General features: G+C 48.2%; 1 protein-coding gene across 5 annotated transcripts; it reads left to right on the top strand.

Moving 5' to 3' along the window:
- The first annotated feature begins 357 nt into the window (after positions 1 to 357).
- Positions 358 to 19556, top strand: Actn (alpha actinin). Of its 5 annotated transcripts, XM_076519011.1 has the most exons (15): positions 1110 to 1224; positions 1546 to 1670; positions 12570 to 12804; positions 12911 to 13246; positions 13741 to 13830; positions 14266 to 14351; positions 14558 to 14903; positions 15006 to 15282; positions 15361 to 15532; positions 15605 to 15841; positions 15921 to 16005; positions 16077 to 16180; positions 16258 to 16497; positions 16567 to 16863; positions 16977 to 19556. In XM_076519011.1, the coding sequence occupies exons 2-15, from the start codon at positions 1569 to 1571 to the stop codon at positions 17133 to 17135; spliced, it is 2766 nt and encodes a 921-aa protein (XP_076375126.1). In that variant the 5' UTR covers positions 1110 to 1224; positions 1546 to 1568; the 3' UTR covers positions 17136 to 19556. The 5 variants fall into 5 exon arrangements, with proteins under 5 accessions (XP_033342919.1, XP_033342921.1, XP_076375126.1 ...); XM_033487028.2 differs by lacking the exons at positions 1110 to 1224; positions 14266 to 14351 and adding an exon at positions 358 to 542 and having other exon boundaries at positions 13741 to 13826; XM_033487030.2 differs by lacking the exons at positions 1110 to 1224; positions 14266 to 14351 and adding an exon at positions 585 to 742 and having other exon boundaries at positions 13741 to 13826.
- Positions 19557 to 19639: the final 83 nt, after the last annotated feature.

The following is a 19639-nucleotide window of genomic DNA, read 5'->3' as shown; positions in this document are numbered from 1 at the left end:
GAAATTTGGTTTGTTAATTTTATACAGATACGACAGGCGTATTAAAAAACTATATGAAATCAAGGTTCGCACGATCTTTCGATGCGATTTACCATAATTTCAAACAAACTGTAATGAAACGTTAAATCCACTGTTTGTTAAATTTAAAAAAATTGACGACACAGAAGAGGTACGGATCGACAAACTTTGACTTAATTTGAAATACAATTAACACTTCAACGATTTATGAACATGAACTCTATGGAAAGCCAGCAAACAGTACATTCGAAATGCAACTGGCAGGCACATAAAGGGTTTACAATTTTCACTAACGCAATCGTCGCCGTTCTATATAGAAAAACGTTCATGCCCTAGTGTCCGTGAAGTCTCGGAGGAATGGAGTTACCCTCGTTGTTTTGGGAATTTCGCGCGAATTACCGTACTATTTTTATCGTGTGTGGGTGAATCAGGTGCCTTAGTCGCCTTCGATACTATTTTCGATATCTTGGTATTCACCGAGCTGCCTGTTGCGCGGGATTCACGTTCTAGAAAGAAGAACGGAGGTTAGTTTCGAACGGTGTGCTTGGGTACGTTCAGATGTTCGCTTGCTCGATGTCGGAGCAATCCGCAGAACGACAGCATTGCGTCTATCTCAACGTTAAAAACAGTGTCGATTAGAGGGGAGCAGTAACAGTATCCATCGGCTAGAAGGAGGCTCGATCAGATACAGAGATAATCTACCTGCTGCTCGAAAAACTCGCGGGTATTTGCTATTGGATCGATTCGATAATTCATTTGTTTTCATCGGCCGATCGTACAATCGTAGATCGAACATTCTAATTCGCGCCACTTTGAAAAAATATGAACGAAAAGGGCGGATGGTTGTGTACGGTCTTGACTCGAATCCTTCGGTTAACAAAACGTTGTATACATATTCGGAATGCTTGACCCGATCGCTAGCAGTTCGCGGGGGTTGGACACGGAAGCTGCTGCATGGGAACCAGATCTTGGGTGGGCGACGGGGTGTTAGTGGTCGGGGTGCGGGACGGTACCCTACAAAGAGAGAGGGAGAGAGGGGGTGAAAGAAAAAGAAAAGGAGAAAGAGAGACAGTGGGGGAGGGAGCGTGGGAGGGGTGGAGAGGGGGGGCTCGTGCGCCGGCGAGCAAATCGTGTGTCAGACTCGTGGCAGAGGGGTCAGCGCGAGAGAAAGAACGACACGAACCGAACGTTTTCTGGGCTTAGCGGGTACGTTTTCACGATTACAAAACGTACACCTATCCACCGTGTTCCCGCAGTCGGTCATCCTCCCGTATCTATCAATATCATATCTATCTGTTCTACGGTCTCGCACTCTCCGTACCCTATATCGGGTCTCCCATTCTCTTTTTCCATTACGCCCGTGGAACACAATCTTTTGTCCCTTTATCGACGGTACACGCATTGAATGTCGTCGTTATGTATCTGGTCGCCGTGAGCCGTGTGTAGGGAATACCGCGTAATTTCCATAACCAAACCCGACGATCGTCGTTACACCGAGTGACACGGAAACTCGTTTTGCGTTTAAAGGAACGTGAGATATCCGCGGAAGGATGAACGACATGGAAGCTTACGGGGACGGATACATGGAGCCGGAGGAAGAGTGGGAGAGGGAAGGTCTTTTGGATCCTGCTTGGGAAAAACAGCAGAAAAAGGTGAGTAAACCAATTGGATGATCCACGATCTCTCATGTTTATTTCGTAACCGATGCTTTTACCGTGCCGTCTGTGCCCGTCGTGCCCTGCGCCCGTCTCTAGACGACTTCCCTCGCTGTCTTCCCGGCGAGAACTTTCGATTCGATTATCGCAATCGTTCCGTCGTTACGCTCGCGATCGAACCAACCGGCTTCAATCCCGCGATACGTACACTCGATAAGAGAAATTCCACGCGAATCGAGTTCCTCGAAAAACGACCGCAGTCGTTACAATCGCGGTGGCGATCCATCGAGTGTCCCTATCGATTCGATTCGTTTCGGCAGTTTCGATGATACACATAACCTTGGCGACAGAGTGCTCCGTAAATTCGAAAATATTTTATCTCCCCGCTGTCGCGCGCGCACAGAGTAAATCGAAGTCACGGTAATTATTCGTTCGTTTTTTTTTCTCGTAACAAATTTCGTTGCGTTCGTTCGCCATTCGCCACGCGAATGTTTACGATCGCCGATTGCTATTGATCGATCGAGCGAGTCATTGATCAAATAAATCGCGTAAATTGATACGATTTGCACGTCGATACAGTTTACGCCCAAATTATAACAAACATACCGAGAGATTCTTGAAACATTATCGTGCACGAACGACACGTACTTTTTTATGGTATCAACTATCGCGACGTATCTTATACAATTCCGACTTCGCGAATTCACGTAAGCGATAGTGAAAGTACGACGATGACCGTTTTATTCTGTTTTTAATTCATGGTTCGAGTTTTTTTTTTAATTTTCTTTTTTTCGTCAACTCTCTTCGGAGTTGACAAACAGATAGCGAATTATTTTTCTTAACAAGCTGACGCGGTCTCGTCGGGGTTATGTCAACGGATGGAGAATTCGTTGCTTAATTCTGGCGGGAAATTCGAGTGGGTGCCGATTCGAAATTTTGAATTACAACCAGAGAACGGTGTACGTGCGCGAACTTCGTTCGAATCGACGAAATATTCGGGATGGATGATATATGTTAACGGATCGTGATAGAATCAGATGGCGAGGCTGAGCGAACCGCGTAATTTTCTTAATTGGACAGGATGGAATTGATAGCCTCGGATTCCGTTCGCCGACGAATCATTCGAATCAGGATTGTTTCTGGATGTCAAGCACGGTCGCGTAGAAACCCAAAACGTAAAAACGGCGAAATCAGGGCCGATGTAACACGAGACGTTTGATTCCGGGCGGGGAGGGCTCTCGATGATTAATTACGATGGAAGAAAGAGGAGGGGGGAGGGAGACGAGCGAGCCGGATAAAAAGTGGAAAGAAAGAAAGAAGACCTCCGGGACAGAGATCACAACGGTGTTTTAGTCAGATTAATGCGGTGTCAATTGATAAAGTAGAGCAGCCTCGGAGTACGCGTTGAAGACGACGTTTTCCTAATTTTTGGCATGGGCTCAAGGCTCTCCTCAGGTCCGACTCGGTTTACGCGGATCGCCGTTCGGGAGCCCTTCGGATCGTATTTTCAGACTTTATGACGAAAATAATCGTACACTGAGTCATTCCAGTGACGTTCACGCTCGTACGAGTTCCCAGGAATCGATCATCACGGCCTCGACGATCCAGAGAGTAACAATGACAATCGATCGATCTCTCGAAGGCTGTCGATCGTCGATCGATCTTCCCGTAGTCCAAGATCAAACGTTGTTGCATCGACCAATCGGAAGAGACGTTCAGAGGATATATTTTCTTCGCAATGCGCACACTTCGCTCCGGAATGAATTTATACGTCCCGGCCGACAATTATTGCGGCGCGCGACTCCGTGAAATAGAGCGGTATCGATGTCATGATCATTGTCTTGCTTCGGGAGTCCCTGAGAGTCCCGGAGGAGAGCCTCGGGTCCGCCGCTAGTAGCAGGCCAAGGTGCGTCTCGACGCGCGACGTTTACAATGATGATGACAATGCGCGATTCCGGCGACCCTGGGTAATTAACGTCCGCAAATTTGGCAAGCGCGACGACGTTGCGGCTCGGGACGCGACTCCCTCAGCGCCAGAAAATCGAACGAAAACGATCCGATGATTGAGGACCTTGCCGTTCGAACCTTTGCATCTTCGACTAGTCCCCGTTTTGCAACATTTAAACAACATTCTTATTAATCACTCTCCCTCTATACTTACTTGGCTCGAAATATCCCCCAGGGGCAACCGCGATGAAATCTAGTCGTGGCGAGCTATGTCATAACCGTTCGACACGTTTGCGGCTATCGGAGAGACGAAAATCCTTTTAACGGAACTTTTACAGTTCTTTGTGCGCGTGGCATCGTTAAATGCCGATTGCCAGCATCCTAAACGACAATTTCTACGTTGTGCAACCGACGTTTGTATGCATTTACGTGCATCGCGTTTCGATCGCCTATACAAATTTCAATGAAACAAGCGTATTCTATCGCTCTCCGATTGCGCCAAGTATCCCGAGTGGGCGTGGCCTCGGTGCTCCCGATTTCGACGGTGCCCCGCGGGGCAATCGGTGCAAAGAAGCCTTTCGTGCTGTCGTGGAACGGCTAGAAAAACGGGATGCGAGAGAGATGTTTGAAATTTTAGCGGCCGGCGACCCGTTCCGAATCCGGCCACGGAAAAATCGCTATCGGGCCTCGTTCCGTGGAATGTTTGACGCGCGCCCGTGCGCGGCCGAGATTTTACGAGAAATTGTACAGTTAACCGTCCCGTACGGAACTAGTCGGCTGCTTCGTTTCCCATATACAGGCTGATTCACCTAACACGACGACCTCGAATTGCTCTCCGGGGAACCGTTCGTTGCACCGACGAAATTATTTAAAGATCTATCGGCGATGCAGCCAGTCGTCGCCCCTTTCGCCGATCGATCCCCCGCCGGCCCCTTCCGTGTGTTTCGTCTTCGCCAGCAGCTTTCTCGCCGCCGCCGCCGCCGCCACGTGCTTGCACCAGCGACTATTTCCGAACTGTTTTCGAACCGTCCGGCACGGATTTTCCGAGAGAGAAAAATGCAGAAAAAAAAGAAAGAAAGAAAATCGGCCAACTGCCGGAACAGGGACAACGTTGAAACGAGAAAACGTCCTTGCGTTCGTCGAGGCACCGTGACGCGGGAAACAATTCATAAATGGCGGACGAACGTGTCGAACCGTGGACGACGCCTCTTTAATTTAATTCTCTTTCGAACGGTAACCGCGTTGGACATTTTTTAATTGCGCCTCGAAATCCGGGACGACGACGAATCGGAGATCGCGTCGAAATTGATCGGGACACCGATCGAACGAATTCAATTGCAGCCGATAAGAGATGCCGGCCGATGTTTGGCAAGTCGTGTCGCAATGTTGGTGGTCGCGATTTCCCGACCAAGGAAAACCGATCCGAACGGACGAATCGAACGCCGAATCGGAAACGAACGCGAAGCGATTGGCCGCGCGAGCGTTCGCGTGATCGTCGGCCGAGTCCTCGGCTCGGTAATCTAAAAAAGAAAACGGTTGAAAATTCATGTTCGAAGGCCGAGGAACGGCTTATCGAGCGTTATCGTTCAAACGGTGAATAGTATCGTCGACGATTACACAAGGACTCGTAAACGTTCGGTCTCGACATGGGAATTCGACGGCGCGCTTTCCTCGTCGTTTCCGTCCGAGCGACGCGACGACACCGGCGTTACCGTATAAATAGCCGATATACAGGGTGGCCCACCGCGAATCGAACCGGTGGCACGCGTCGGCCTCCTCGTTTCTCTTGCGGTTCGGATTTCCCACCGATAGAAACGCTAAACGGTTCGCTAAACGGTTCGCTTCGAACGTCTATTCAGACGAATGCCTTCAAGGGCGGGGTGCTCGAAATGGCCCCGGTAGGCGTGGCCTCGGCGCTCCCGCACCCACCGTCGTCCAGATCCATGGAATATGTGGGGCAAATCGCGCGCGTTCAGCCTCGGAGCCGCTGGATTCTCCGGATCCTCGGGTATTTTTTTTGTTCGCTCGGCCATAGAGGGTTGTTCGTTCGACGGTCGTTTCTCGGCCGGCGGTGTCGCAGAAGCGTGTTCCGCCGAAGCAGAAAAGACACGGTGGTATTTTTAGAGACGTGTGCCGTGGCCACGGCACCGCTCGGCTCGGCGCAGAACGGCGTCCTCGAGCGGATTCGACGAGCGGATGGATCGTTGGACGCGATTATGTTGGACCGCGTGGCGTTGTCCCGTCGTCGTCGACGTCGACGTCGATCGCCGCCGCGATTCGATCCGCGATCGATCCGATCCACGCGGAGGGGCAAGAACAAGATCGTTAACCTTTCGCAGAGGAGTTTTAGGCTGTGCGCCAGATCTCAGATTGGAACCGGGTGAACCGCGCGCGAGCGCTCGTGCTCACGCTAAGCCGATTGTTATGCGATGATTAAGCCCCGTCTCTCTTCCTCGAGCACGAAGAATTACGTTTCGGCCGCGAGACCGGCACGGCGCCCACGCGATCCTCTATTTTCAGCCGGGACCGCGCTCGCGCCGGCAAAGGTCGCGCGGTAATTATGCGAAAATTATTGTTTTATTGTCGGGCGGAACGCGCGCACGCCGCGCCGGTTGGAAAGCGGCTCGCGTCGTCCGGGAGACAACAACCGGCGTGAGCATGCAACAAGTGTGTTTCAGGCTCGACGCGGCTGGAAATTTCACCCCGAGGCGCGCACCCCTCGACACTTTTCCATCTGGTCGTGTCGTGGCTATCGAACTTTCTTAGCCCCGGCGAGCCTAATCGCTCGAGGGGAGAACGCTCGGAAAATACCAGCGGCTGAAACTCGAGCCGCTTTCGCTCTAAGTTTAAGGGTGCGAACGCGTTTAGAGGTTCCTTGCGTTGTAACATGTATCTCTCGTGATCTATTTCGTGGCCGCTATGGGTGCAAGATTGGCATTGCCAAGATAAGCACCGTGCTGCTCGCAACGCGAATCCTGCGGAGCTTTGTCGGACCAGAGATCATTAGCAGCTTCGGAGAAGTTTGATTTGCGCACGGACAATCCGAAATGATTCAGTGCGCCCGGGGTGACGGGGGCGACGGTATAGTGAAATGCCAGCGGATCGTTTCCTGAATGAATGTTCGCCACGTTTCCGTTCGCCCCCGTCGATATCGTACGGAAATAGATCGCTAGAGCGTCGCGTTTTCCGCTCGGCACGCTCCTCCGAGCATATTTTCGGCGAGCGTAACGTAAACCGTCGCCGGAATAACATGTTTGCCGCGCGGACCGCGTTATCGATCATCGTAGAGATGGATCGCGACACAAGGATATCCCGCGGCCGGAAAATTGGGGCAAGCTTCTTGCGCTCTCTCGGCTCGCTTACGAGCGTAAACAACCCCCGATGGCCGAGCACCATCTGCTCCCCGTCCATTGTCCTTTTTCCCGTCGAACGAGACACCGGGGGAATGAAATCCGCCCTCTCTCGTCGTCGAGAATCGTTTCAGCGACTGCTTGAAAGCACTAGGAAAACACTAGGCTGTTTATAGATCACGTTCGAATGGATCTAAAATGCTTCGCCGACGGAAATTATCGATTGTAAGATTGTAGGATCCACGGGGGCAATTCGCGCGGATAAATTGCTGGAGCGGAAATTCGGTTCCGAGTTCGAACGATCGAACGGGGACAGATGATTCGCGCGAAACGCGACGCGCACGGTCGCATCATCTCGCGCGGACCGATTTTTACAGGTAGAGTGGTGGCCCCGGCGCGGCCGCGCCGAAAATAAATGCAGTTAAACACGAAACGCCCTAAATACGATGCACATAATTCACGTAACCCGAATTCTAAATATCGCGCCCGCGCGCACGGCCGCGCGCAGCCGTCGTGAATTCCGTCTATTCTTAAAGTCTTCTGGCATTGAATTTCTTTTCAGCCGTTGAACTTCCATCGGCCGCCGCGGCGGCTACGCTCCGAAAATTCATTTTCCTCTCCGGATCGTCCGCGCGATTCTTCGAACGATATCACCAGGATATCGATACGACGATCGTCGGACAGCTGCTCGCAGCGGAAACGCCGATCAGCTGTTTTCGCCGCGACAGAATGGACCCGTCCTTCATGGGGGATGATCATCCCCTTCATGGGGGATGATTCGGCGCGGATTTTGATTACCAACTGGCCGCTCAGCGGCTTCGCGTACTGCCCATAGCTTTCACCGACTCTTTTCTCGAGAACGCTTCTCTTCCGCTCTCTTCAGCTCTCGTCCGAATCCTCGCCGAAAATTCGAACGACTCGGTCACGGTTGGAAAGACGAGTTACGGCCGCCTCGGATCATCGCGGCCGTCTAATTAGCGGCGCGCGTTCGAGAGCTCTCGCCTCCTCTCTCGTCTTCTCCCTGAAATACAACGTGCATACATACAACGGATCGGAAAGAGGATCCGCCGCATGAATCGTGATCCTCCGAGGCGTCGCGTCGTCGCGGCGGGATTGGCACGAGACACGATACAGTCGGACACGGCAAGACGCAACAATGTTGCGACAAGGCGGCCGTAAGCCGTATTTACGAGAACCGTTTAGCGTGCGGTCTACCAGGCCGTTTCTGGCCCACGGCCGTCTTTACCGATTTCCTTTCTACGTACATGCCGTTATCGATAAATCGTCGAATTCGCAACGATCGTTCGTCACGGTAAATTGGACGCACCGACGACGCTCGCGAATTCCCTCGGAATTCTCTCTCGCGCGTCGAAGTCGGAAAACCGAGTTTCGTTGTTGCGAAAGCTCGATCGACTCGCGCCGTAGCGAAATGTACGAAAAAAGGGGGCGTGGGGAGGTGGCAGGTGTTGCCAACGGGCAGGTGGGTAGGACGGTTGAACCCTTTAGCACCCTCTTCGACGCGCCGCGTCCATCTTCTCGCGTGCTCCGCTCGAAATTTTCATGTTTAATTCATTTAATTAACCGAAGCAGATAGAACACTGCGCGAGGCTCCGCGGCGATGATAGCGCCGGCTAATTCGCCGCGGATGATATCCAGCCTCGGGCTGCTTACACCTTAATCAACCCCTTTTGACGGGGAAGACGACTCGGCGCCGGGGCGGTTGGTGCAACAGTCGCTGGTTTATACGATGGAGATTCGTTTTTTTGGTCGATGGAACGGCTAATCTTCTCGTTGTTTTATCGAAAGAGTTTTCTCACGAATTCGCTCGGTAACAATGGAACTGATAACGCGGACTTTTTCTGCTGAACTTCGCTCTTACGCGTTTCGCTATGCAATATCGTCTTCCGCTTCGCCTCTCGCGTGTCCCATCCTTTATTCTACCGGTCTTTCTATCAGTTCCTGTCACATTTCATTGTACAGTAATGTCTGAGATTCCGGTCGAATCGGGGTTCCGCGGGGCCCGAGGAGGTCCGAGGGGACAGAAAGCAGAAGGGGGCTACGGAACCGTCGAAAGTAATACAGTAATGTCTCTTTAACTGACGCTCAGATCGTACACAAAAATGGACAATTTGGGAAGAGGAGATACGATTATTCGAGTCCCGCAGCTCGTTCCTATAGTTTTTTGACAATCGATAACTATAAAAAAAGGAGCAACAAGGCTCGAACAATCGTTATCTTCTCTTCCAAAATTGTCCATTTTCGTGGACAATCTGAGCGTCGATTAGAGAGACATTAGAAGAGTAATTAGATTGCGTGGTCGGTTGAACATCAAACGAATTGTAACTATAAAAACGAACCGCAAGGCTCGAACAATCGTATCTTCCCTTCTGAAATTGTCCATTTTTCTGGACAATCTCGGCGTCAATTAGAGAGACATCACTGTAATCCGGCGACGAACAACGCCGTGAACTCCGTTGTTACGAATCTTTCGAATCCGCACGACCGAGAGTGCAATTGCACAATCCGAAGTTTGATAACTTCACTGTTAGGATCGTTACGTAACCTGTTATTTTCACAGTTGGAGTAGTAGGCTGTAGACATCAAAGTCGGTACATAATCCGGCCGTGAACACGGTTCCGCCGCCGGCAGAAACCGCGTTGTTCGGAACGGGACAAGCGGTGGATTCCCGCGAAGCGTATTTTCGGAGCAGAAACACCGCGCTTCGCGCAGCGGGAAACGCGATCGTCGCGGATCGCCCGCTACCGGCCGCTCTTCCGGATCGGTCGCCGAATTTTTCTATCAGCAAAATTCATTCGATCTCGCGAATTTATGCTGCGCCAGGCAATTCTTTCCACCGACGTCGGAGAGCCTCGTCGCGGCTGGTCGCACGAAAACCGATCGACGCGACTCGGCGAAATAATAAAAATCAAGGCTGCTCGTGTATCGGCGGAGGATCGATTTCATCTTGATCGTCGACGGGAGCGTTTCGCATAAAAAAAGAAAAGAGTAAAAATTGACTGCTGCGTGATTTTACCTTGACAAAATGAGAGATTGCGGTGGCGGACGGTGCAGGCGATCCCATGAATTCGTTTAATTACCGCGAACCATTGCATCGCGATCTTCTCCAGTTACGGTGATCATTTCTTGTAGATCAATTCCTGTGGGAGAGAGAAAATTCCGATTTATTTCGCAAATTTATTTATTTTATAAAAATAATTTTTATTAAATTTTTACATAATAAATTTTATTTATTTTCGAAATTAACCCCTTGCCGTACTTTAACGTGTAACGTATATAACTCGTAATGAAGATTTCTAGTAATAACCTGTTAAGTACGAGTTTTAAGTTCGACTGAAATCCTGTTCTTTTCTCTGCAATATTTGAATATTCAAAGAAATGAAGGCGCACGATAAATACGAATTTTCTTCTTCTTCTAAGAAATTATTTTAATCGAAAAACTTCTAGTCGTCGTAACTGGGAAGAAAATGGTACGGCAAGGGGTTAATTGCGATCGCTCGAAGCGAGTAACGTTCATAGTTAGTAACGAGCCTCGCGCGATATTAAATAGCGTTAATTACGTTAGATCGTTGCCAACAGACGTCGAAGGCTGTCTTCGAGATTTTCTGTTATCGTTGATGCTTTTCAAAGTGGCAGAATCAAGCTTTTCAAAGAATCTGCTTTTCAGAATCTGCTTTTCAAAGTGGCAGTGTCTCCCCTACTGACGCTCAGATTGTCCACAGAAATGGACAATTTGGGAAGAGGCGATACGATTGTTCGAGCGTTGCAGCTCGTTTTTATAGTTACCAATTGCCGATAAATATAAAAACAAGCCAAAATGCTCGAATAATCGTATCTTCTCTACCGAAATTGTCCATTTTTGTAGATAATAGTAATAGCGTCAATTAGAGAGACATTAACAGTACATGCTCGCCGAAAGCTCGTTATGGTTGTTACGGAAGCGCGTCCACGGATTTTCACATCATCGCTGGAGCGTCGTGTTCGCCGTGGAATCGGTTTCGCAAGATAATAAATCGTTGTGGGTGAGATTGTGGCGAGGTGTAATCGGGCCCCTGAACGATCGTGCAGGATGTTTTCGAGATGCTCGGCCGCCCGGCGCGGGAGGAGTCGATGTTTTACAAATAGATCTTAGAGCGGTCTCGTAGAAGTTAAGGTGGCTCATGTCCAATTTTGGCCGGTCGCGCTTCACGCCGCCCGTATTAAATTTCACCCAATATTTTTCTCCGTCGTCTCTCCCTCCGGTGTTCAGACATCGCGAGAGAGCGAGAGAGCGAGCGAAAAAAAAGAGAAAAGAAAAAGAATTCGCGGACCGGCGATCCCGAATTTTTCACGCGTCCCCGACCCGCTCCACGCAGCCATTTTGACGACTAAATCGGTCGCGATTTAATCAATCTTCCGCGATTCCCTCGTGGATTCGTCGTCGCCACGAATCAACGAGGCTCCTCGCCGCTTCTTCGCGCGACAATTCGTTTTATGTTCAACCGACCACGCGATCTAAATTACTCTTCTAATGTCTCTCTAATCGACGCTCGGATTGTCCACAAAAATGGACAGTTTTGGAAGAGAAGATAACGATTGTTCGAGCCTTGTTGCTCGTTTTTTTTATGGTCATCGTATCTACTCTTCCCAAATTGTCCATTTCTGTACACAACTCAAGCGTCAGTAAGGGAGACATTACTGTAACAGTAATCGTGAATTTCTTTCGCGGAAAGAAGCGTCGATTTTTCGTGAGATCGTTCGCCCGTTTCAAGATTCGATTACCTATCCCAATAATGACTTTTATCCAACCGTGTTGTATCGTATCGGCGAGATCCCGCGCCGCGTTATCATTTGCTCGGCACGCGTTATCGTTGATCGGTTCACATTCGGCGATACGAAGGGTTCGAAATTCTTCGGTCCGAGCGATAGGAAGCACGGTTTAAGAAGAACCAGGACAGGGGATATATATAGCAGGTGGGATCGGGGTCGTTACTAAAATATACACTAAGCAGCAGTCAAGCTCAATTCCCCATTTTAAATTCTTCTTGGTCATAAAGTCCTGTCGGGTGTCGGTGTTATTTAATCGAACCTTGCCGCATGAGCGAGAGAGAGAGAGGGGAAGAGAGAGCCTTCTGTCCCAACGTCGCGATCTCTTTCGCGGTCTTTTCTGCGGAAATTACCAGAAAATATATCAGCCGCGCACGAAGATTTTCGTCAGGCCTGATGTACGAGGCATTTGCATTGCAAAACAGTCGACGACCCGTCGATTTATGACATCATTAAACGTGAATTTTCTCGCAATGCCAAAGCAGATCCTCACGTCCCGTATTTTCCCGGTTGAATTTAGCCCTCGACAGCGTTGTCGACGATGCTAGAACGTGAAGGCGGATTTGCGAACCGATGGCAAATTAATTGGAAAATTAATCATACACTAATCCCGTGCGCGCGATACAATTTCACTGTTGGTAGAAGATAGGGAGACATAGAGCCGATCTCAGGGGTGGCAAAGGGTTAGTAAGATGCGTGTCCTAAGTAACGATTGACTCGGCGATCGATAAATAAAATCAGCGGTATTTGATGAGCAACGATTTATTGTTCGCAGACATTCACAGCCTGGTGTAACTCGCACCTACGAAAAGCCGGGACTGCCATCGAATCGATCGAGGACGACTTCAGGAACGGGCTGAAGCTGATGCTGCTGCTCGAGGTGATCTCAGGCGAAACCCTGCCGAGGCCTGACCGGGGCAAGATGCGGTTCCACAAGATCGCGAACGTGAACAAAGCGCTGGACTACATCGCCAGCAAGGGAGTTAAATTGGTCTCGATCGGAGCAGAGGGTTGGTATTCTTCTAGCTACTCTTGCGATCCCAACGACGACCACGGTCGTGGCTGCTCCGAGTCACCAAAGGCTAATGCAGGATCTATTCTTTTTTTTTTTTTTAGAAATCGTGGACGGCAACCTGAAGATGACTCTCGGCATGATCTGGACCATAATTCTGCGGTTCGCGATCCAAGACATCTCCGTGGAGGAGATGACCGCGAAAGAGGGCCTGCTGTTGTGGTGTCAGCGGAAAACCGCGCCGTACAAGAACGTCAACGTGCAGAACTTCCATCTGTCGTTCAAGGACGGGCTGGCGTTCTGCGCTCTTATCCATCGTCATCGTCCCGACCTTATCGATTACAATAAGCTTAGCAAGGATAATCCTCTAGAGAATCTGAACACTGCCTTCGATGTTGCTGAAAAGTATCTCGACATTCCTCGCATGTTAGATCCCGATGGTAAATACGTTGCTCAATCTATCCGGTTGCTTGAACACTAGTTCAACGTGAAACCGATGAAAGAAGCATTGGCACCGTCAATTGTAACATCGTGTGCTAACGAAACGCGTTGGGTTGTATTAAACCTCGCATAGCGGCACTTGGATCCTAAATCGTGGGCTATTTGTGTTTGGTTCGATAAGAAGATCAACGTTGATCTTAGAGAAGTTCGTTCGATGATATTATAGAATGAATTGCATACAGATTTGTATAAACCGAGTCACGACTGCGATATTTTATAGTCGGAAGCATTCGTTATGCGAGAGTTAATTTACTGAAAAACTGAGCGTGCCAATGCTTCTCTTCAATTTTTCTGTACACGCTCATTTGCCCGGTCGATCATCTAAGCTAGGCAAAGTTAGATCCTCTAAGTTCGTTAGCCCGGGTGCTGGATCAAGCTCTCGCCGCTGGATCGTTCAAATCCTTTAATGCATTGTTCCATTGATATCGTATAGATTTGATCAACACACCCAAGCCGGACGAGCGTGCGATCATGACGTATGTGTCCTGCTACTACCACGCGTTCCAAGGTGCTCAGCAGGTCAGCGGAAAGAAATGCGTGTTCCCCTAACTTTTCGTTACCGAGATACCTCTCTACCTTCGTAAGGGGCTTGTGGGCGTTGAGATCGATCGACACCTAGGAATTCTATCTCAGTGAGGATCAAATCAGTTGCGCCGTCGATCGCAAGGTGCACGAGCCCCTTCACACCGTTTTTTAACTCACTCTCTAACACCCTGATCATTGACCATTGACCCGTGATTACTTTGTAACACCCTAAGCCGAGAATTTGTCCGACTTGCATCGACGTTACTTCGTTCGACGAGTTCACTGTACCCAAGTAGTGGCACTCGTTAGACTCGCGTAAAACTCTCCACGCACCAGAACCTTCTTCTCTGTCGAAGATCGAATCGTGTTTTCAGACAACTGACACCAGCTAACACCGCATGGTTTGAGCCTCCTTTGAATGTGTGTTTTCTAGATATGCGAAACACAGCAATGCCTGACGAGAGGGCTGTGATGACCTACGTGTCCTCCTACTACCACTGTTTTAGCGGCGCGCAGAAGGTGTGTGTTTTGCATCCGACATTAACCAGTAACTACAGAGCGATATCTTCTTCATGTTCTGCGTACGCTTCTGCCACGATTATACTCTGCCGTTCAGAAGACTCTTCTTGCCCTTCGACAGAAAAGGAGGAAGCAGTAGATTTCTCAGCAGCAGGGTATATCAGCGGGACCTTCTTTCACAATGCTAACGTTGTTCTGTGCGATAGGCGGAGACGGCCGCGAACAGGATCTGCAAGGTCCTGAAGGTCAACCAGGAGAACGAGAGGTTGATGGAGGAATACGAGCGGCTGGCTTCCGACCTTTTGGAATGGATTCGACGAACAATGCCATGGCTGGCCAGCCGTCAGACCGACAACTCTCTCGCCGGCTGCCAGAAGAAGCTGGAAGAGTATAGAACGTACCGACGCAAGCATAAGCCGCCGCGCGTCGAGCAAAAGGCTAAACTCGAAACGAACTTCAATACGCTGCAGACGAAGCTGAGGTTGAGCAATCGGCCCGCGTACATGCCGACAGAGGGGAAGATGGTGTCTGACATCAACAAGGCCTGGAAAGGTGAACAGTCGACCTAGGAACTATCAGATCGAGTCCAGAGAATCTAGAGAAACGTTTAGGTTCTAGCAATTGATACTCGAATTAATATGTGACCTATTGTAGGACTGGAGCTGGCAGAGAAGTCGTTTGAAGAATGGTTACTGTCGGAGATGATGCGGCTCGAGCGTCTGGAGCACCTTGCCCAGAAGTTCAAGCACAAAGCAGACGCCCATGAAGAGTGGACCGCGGGCAAGGAGGAGATGTTGACGTCGCAGCACTTCCGACAGTGCAAGCTGAACGAGCTGAAAGCTTTGAAGAAGAAACACGAGGCCTTCGAGTCCGACCTCGCGGCTCATCAAGACCGCGTCGAACAGATAGCTGCTATCGCACAAGAACTTAAGTAATACCTTCGGAAATACATGAATAATCATATTTTTATGAATCGGATGTTCATTGGGGTGTCGATATTTCTGTTTAGCACCTTAGAATACCACGACAGCGCGTCCGTTAACGCTAGGTGTCAGCGAATCTGCGATCAGTGGGATCGTTTGGGCACCCTAACTCAACGCAGACGTCAAGCACTGGACGAGGCCGAGCGTATTCTGGAAAAGATCGACGTGCTGCACCTCGAGTTTGCTAAGCGTGCTGCTGTAAGTGATCCGCTTGAAAATAATTAGTTTGAAAAGATATTGGTTTAGTATTTAATTCGGTTCTTTGTATAGCCATTCAACAATTGGCTGGATGGAACTAGGGAAGATCTGGTTGACATGTTCATCGTTCACACGATGGAAGAGATCCAGGGCCTAATGGATGCTCACGCAGCTTTCAAGGCGACTCTCGGAGAAGCTGATAAAGAATACAACTCGATCGTGGGACTTGTCCGTGAGGTCGAGTCCATAGTCAAACAGTTCCAGATCCCCGGAGGTCTGGAGAATCCGTACACGACCCTCACCGCATTGGTAAACAGAGCTTGCTAGAATTTTCAGCTTTTAAGATTCTACCGAGGACTCGTTGTCATTTGTACGTTACTGATCGCAGGACCTCACGAAGAAATGGAGCGACGTCAGGCAACTCGTTCCACAGCGTGACGGTACACTGCAAGCAGAACTTCGCAAGCAGCAGAGTATCCTTTTTATACCAAGATGAAATCAGTAGGAAATATAAATTGCAAGTTTCCTTAATCGAATTGAATAGACAATGAATTGCTTCGACGACAGTTTGCTGAGAAGGCGAACGCCGTTGGTCCATGGATAGAACGCCAGTTGGACGCTGTTACAGCTATTGGTCTCGGTCTCCAGGTGAGCATTCGCCTTTGTCACTATCTCGAAAGTATTCCCTTCGATACCGTACCCTAAGTTGCAATTGGATTCTTCAGGGAACCCTCGAGGATCAGTTGCATCGTCTGAAGGAATATGAACAAGCAGTCTACCAGTACAAGGCTCATCTCGAGGAATTGGAGAAGATTCACCAAGCTGTACAAGAAGGCATGATCTTCGAGAACCGCTACACTCAGTACACAATGGAAACGTTGCGAGTCGGTTGGGAGCAGCTGTTGACTTCGATAAACCGCAACATCAACGAAGTCGAGAATCAGATCCTCACCAGAGACTCAAAGGTTGTTTGTTGTTCTTGTTTGATCCTCAAATGTTAAAGGCCGGGTTACTTCATGTTTTGTGTTCTGCAGGGAATTACGCAAGAGCAGCTAAATGAATTCCGTAGCAGTTTCAATCACTTCGACAAGAACCGAACGGGACGATTGGCTCCTGAAGAATTCAAGTCCTGCCTTGTGTCTTTGGGCTACTCGATTGGAAAGGATAGGCAAGGTGACATCGACTTCCAGCGTATTCTGGCCATCGTCGACCCGAACAACTCTGGCTACGTGCAGTTCGACGCGTTCCTGGACTTCATGACGCGCGAGTCTACGGACACCGACACTGCTGAACAAGTCATCGATAGCTTCCGTATTCTCGCCGGAGACAAGGTTTCTATATCTCTAACAGTAGTTCTGCTACTCTACGCAATTTTAACGCTCACAGTCTACTGTACTTTTGTTTACATGTTTATTCCATTGTATACATGGCGTAATTGTTGCAGCCGTACATCATGGCGGACGAACTGAGGAGAGAACTACCGCCCGACCAGGCCGAATACTGCATTCAGAGAATGCCGCCTTACAAAGGACCGAACGCCATGCCCGGCGCGTTGGATTACCGTTCGTTCTCCACCGCTTTGTACGGCGAATCCGATCTGTAAATTATACATATCAAATGCAACTGAAGAGAACATGTTTTCGGACGATTCCCAGTTGAACAGCAAGTCAAACGACAACCCGCGAAAGTTTGCTCTACGGATTTTTGGTACTCGAACGCACCTCTACAAAGTCAGAAATAAGTTAGCGCATCCTCAAGGAGAACCATCGTTTAGAAGAAAAAGAAAGAGAGCGCGGTACGACATTCGAAGCGTTTCGAAAAGGAAGGGGCTCATCGAATAGTTTAAATGTGCGTTCGAACGAGATTTTTTACTCATGGTGTTGTTTGAACGCGATGGGACACCCGAGGGCAGTCATATCGAGAAATTTTGATACACCGATATTTTCCTAGGATGATCGCCCCCTAGACACGAGGCGAGAATCGTCGTGATGCGCTCAATGTCAGGCGGAAAAGCCGCTTGAAAGTAAAAGTCTGTACAGTGACAATAAATGTCCTTCCCCGAGTAGCCCATTGTGTGTTCAAAGGACACTGCGTGATCGAACGCAATAGGCTCGCCTAGAACGAGCCCGCTTCTTGCCTAATGTCTACGACGAATCCTATAATTAATAAGTAAACTCTTCGATTGTATATAAATGTCCCCCAACCAAGAGAGAAGTCACGAGTACCAATAACGGAAATACTAAAAATCTTGGGTTCCGGGAGAGGGAACCAACGAAGCTGTGCCGAAAATGAATATTATATTTAATGAGACGAGGGAGAACTAAAAGGAAATTGGGATAACAAGGAGCAAGGACGCGATCGAATGATTCGCAACGCGTCCGATCGACGCCGACGTTGATCTTGTAGCCTTACGTATCGTAGAAATTTCGTTCGAGCGGAGAACAAGATGTTTTAGTTCAAGGTAAAAGAACCCCTTCGACGTGTCGAACTGAATTAATTGTTGTAATCGTGCTCGAAGTACAGTTCCTACGCGTGTTCCTGCGGGTCGCACATAGTTCTGTTTCTTTACCTTTTTTTTTTTCGATACAGTCGGGAGGCGTTATGTAACTGAAAACGTAAGGTACAAATCGAGGTTCGCGTTATCGCAAGAGAAAAAAAAAGAACATAAAAAGAACGATACAAATTTCATTATGTATGACGTATGTGTATAAATTACGGACACTAACGATACAAACAAGTAACGAACTTTTTTTGGTAATCCTTGCAAACACGTACGAATCGACTTTCTCGCTAAGGAGCCAGAAAACATTGTAAACACGCTCGAAAAAAAAATCGAACATAACGTTCATATTTTTTTATATAATGAATAATACGCGGCGAACACGAATTTTTTAAACGAGACGACGATACTACCCGCCGCCCTTATACTTCGCGAAGGAGATCATTACATTATAAATGATAGAGAAACGCGAAACGATGCTAAAGAAAGCAAATTTATTTATTTATTTGAATTAAATGATTTATTTATTATTGTTCCGATATAATTAATCACGGTAGCGAAACGAACGCCACTTTTTTTCGAGGTATTTATTTTTATAAATATTTGGGAGAAGTGATACCATACGAAACGGCCACTGTAATATACATATAGGACCTGTTACTGTGAAAACTCTTCCAATCGCAGCAGCTGCCATTACTCGCGTCATGTGTATCTAGAGTCTACGAGTCCTACACTAGCAGCAGCTTAACAAAAAAAGAAAAGGGGAAAACGAGAATCGATCATTTAGTCGAATCATTGTCGTCCAAATCATTACTACTACTACTATAATTACTACTATTATTATTGTAAGATCATTAAAAAAAAAAAGAAATGCTCGTGTGTGAAATGCAATTATTTTATTCGAGAGAAAAGGGAAACAAGTATACTGTAACCATTTTTTTGTTTCGCTTGAGGCTTAACGCTTTACTCATTGTCTATCTTAACGCGTTTTGAGAGTTCTTTCTTAATTTTCTCGCATCTACACTTTCGTTCAGGGACAATTCATCGAAACAGAAGGGAAACAAAGAAGAGCATAAAAGAAACTCAAACCGAACAGTATACATTTCGACACACAAACACCAACATGTACACACACAAAAACATGGAAACACATACGCACACTCGTTAATTAATCCCGTACACAGAGAATGAAAAACATATTGACGTTTATCAAAATGTAATAAATCGGAAAAAAATGCGTACATATAGTATGTATGGATGTAAGTAGGTGTACGGCTGGAAAAGAAAACGGAAAAAGAAAAGAAAAAGAGATCTCGTTCTGCAAAATGCACACGTGGTACATATTCTCATCGATCGATCATGTACGCTTACAATTCGCGATTCTTCCGATTTCAAACTTCCGACACGTCGGTCGAATCGGAAAATCTTGTTTTGCCTGTCTCCACTTACCGAACTGGTTCGATAGATATTGTAAAGTCAAAATACGAGGAAAACAAATAAAAAGGAGAAATAAGAAAACCAAAAGGGAAAGTGGTTTAAGGGAGAGAGAGAGAGAGAGAGAGAGAAGATGATGAGAAAGGTGGTCGCAACGAAGGACTTGGCTGGAA

Source organism: Megalopta genalis, chromosome 2 (genome assembly GCF_051020955.1).
Source record: "Megalopta genalis isolate 19385.01 chromosome 2, iyMegGena1_principal, whole genome shotgun sequence".
In the NCBI taxonomy this organism is placed as follows: domain Eukaryota; kingdom Metazoa; phylum Arthropoda; class Insecta; order Hymenoptera; family Halictidae; genus Megalopta; species Megalopta genalis.
This window is presented reverse-complemented; position numbering and strand designations above follow the sequence as displayed.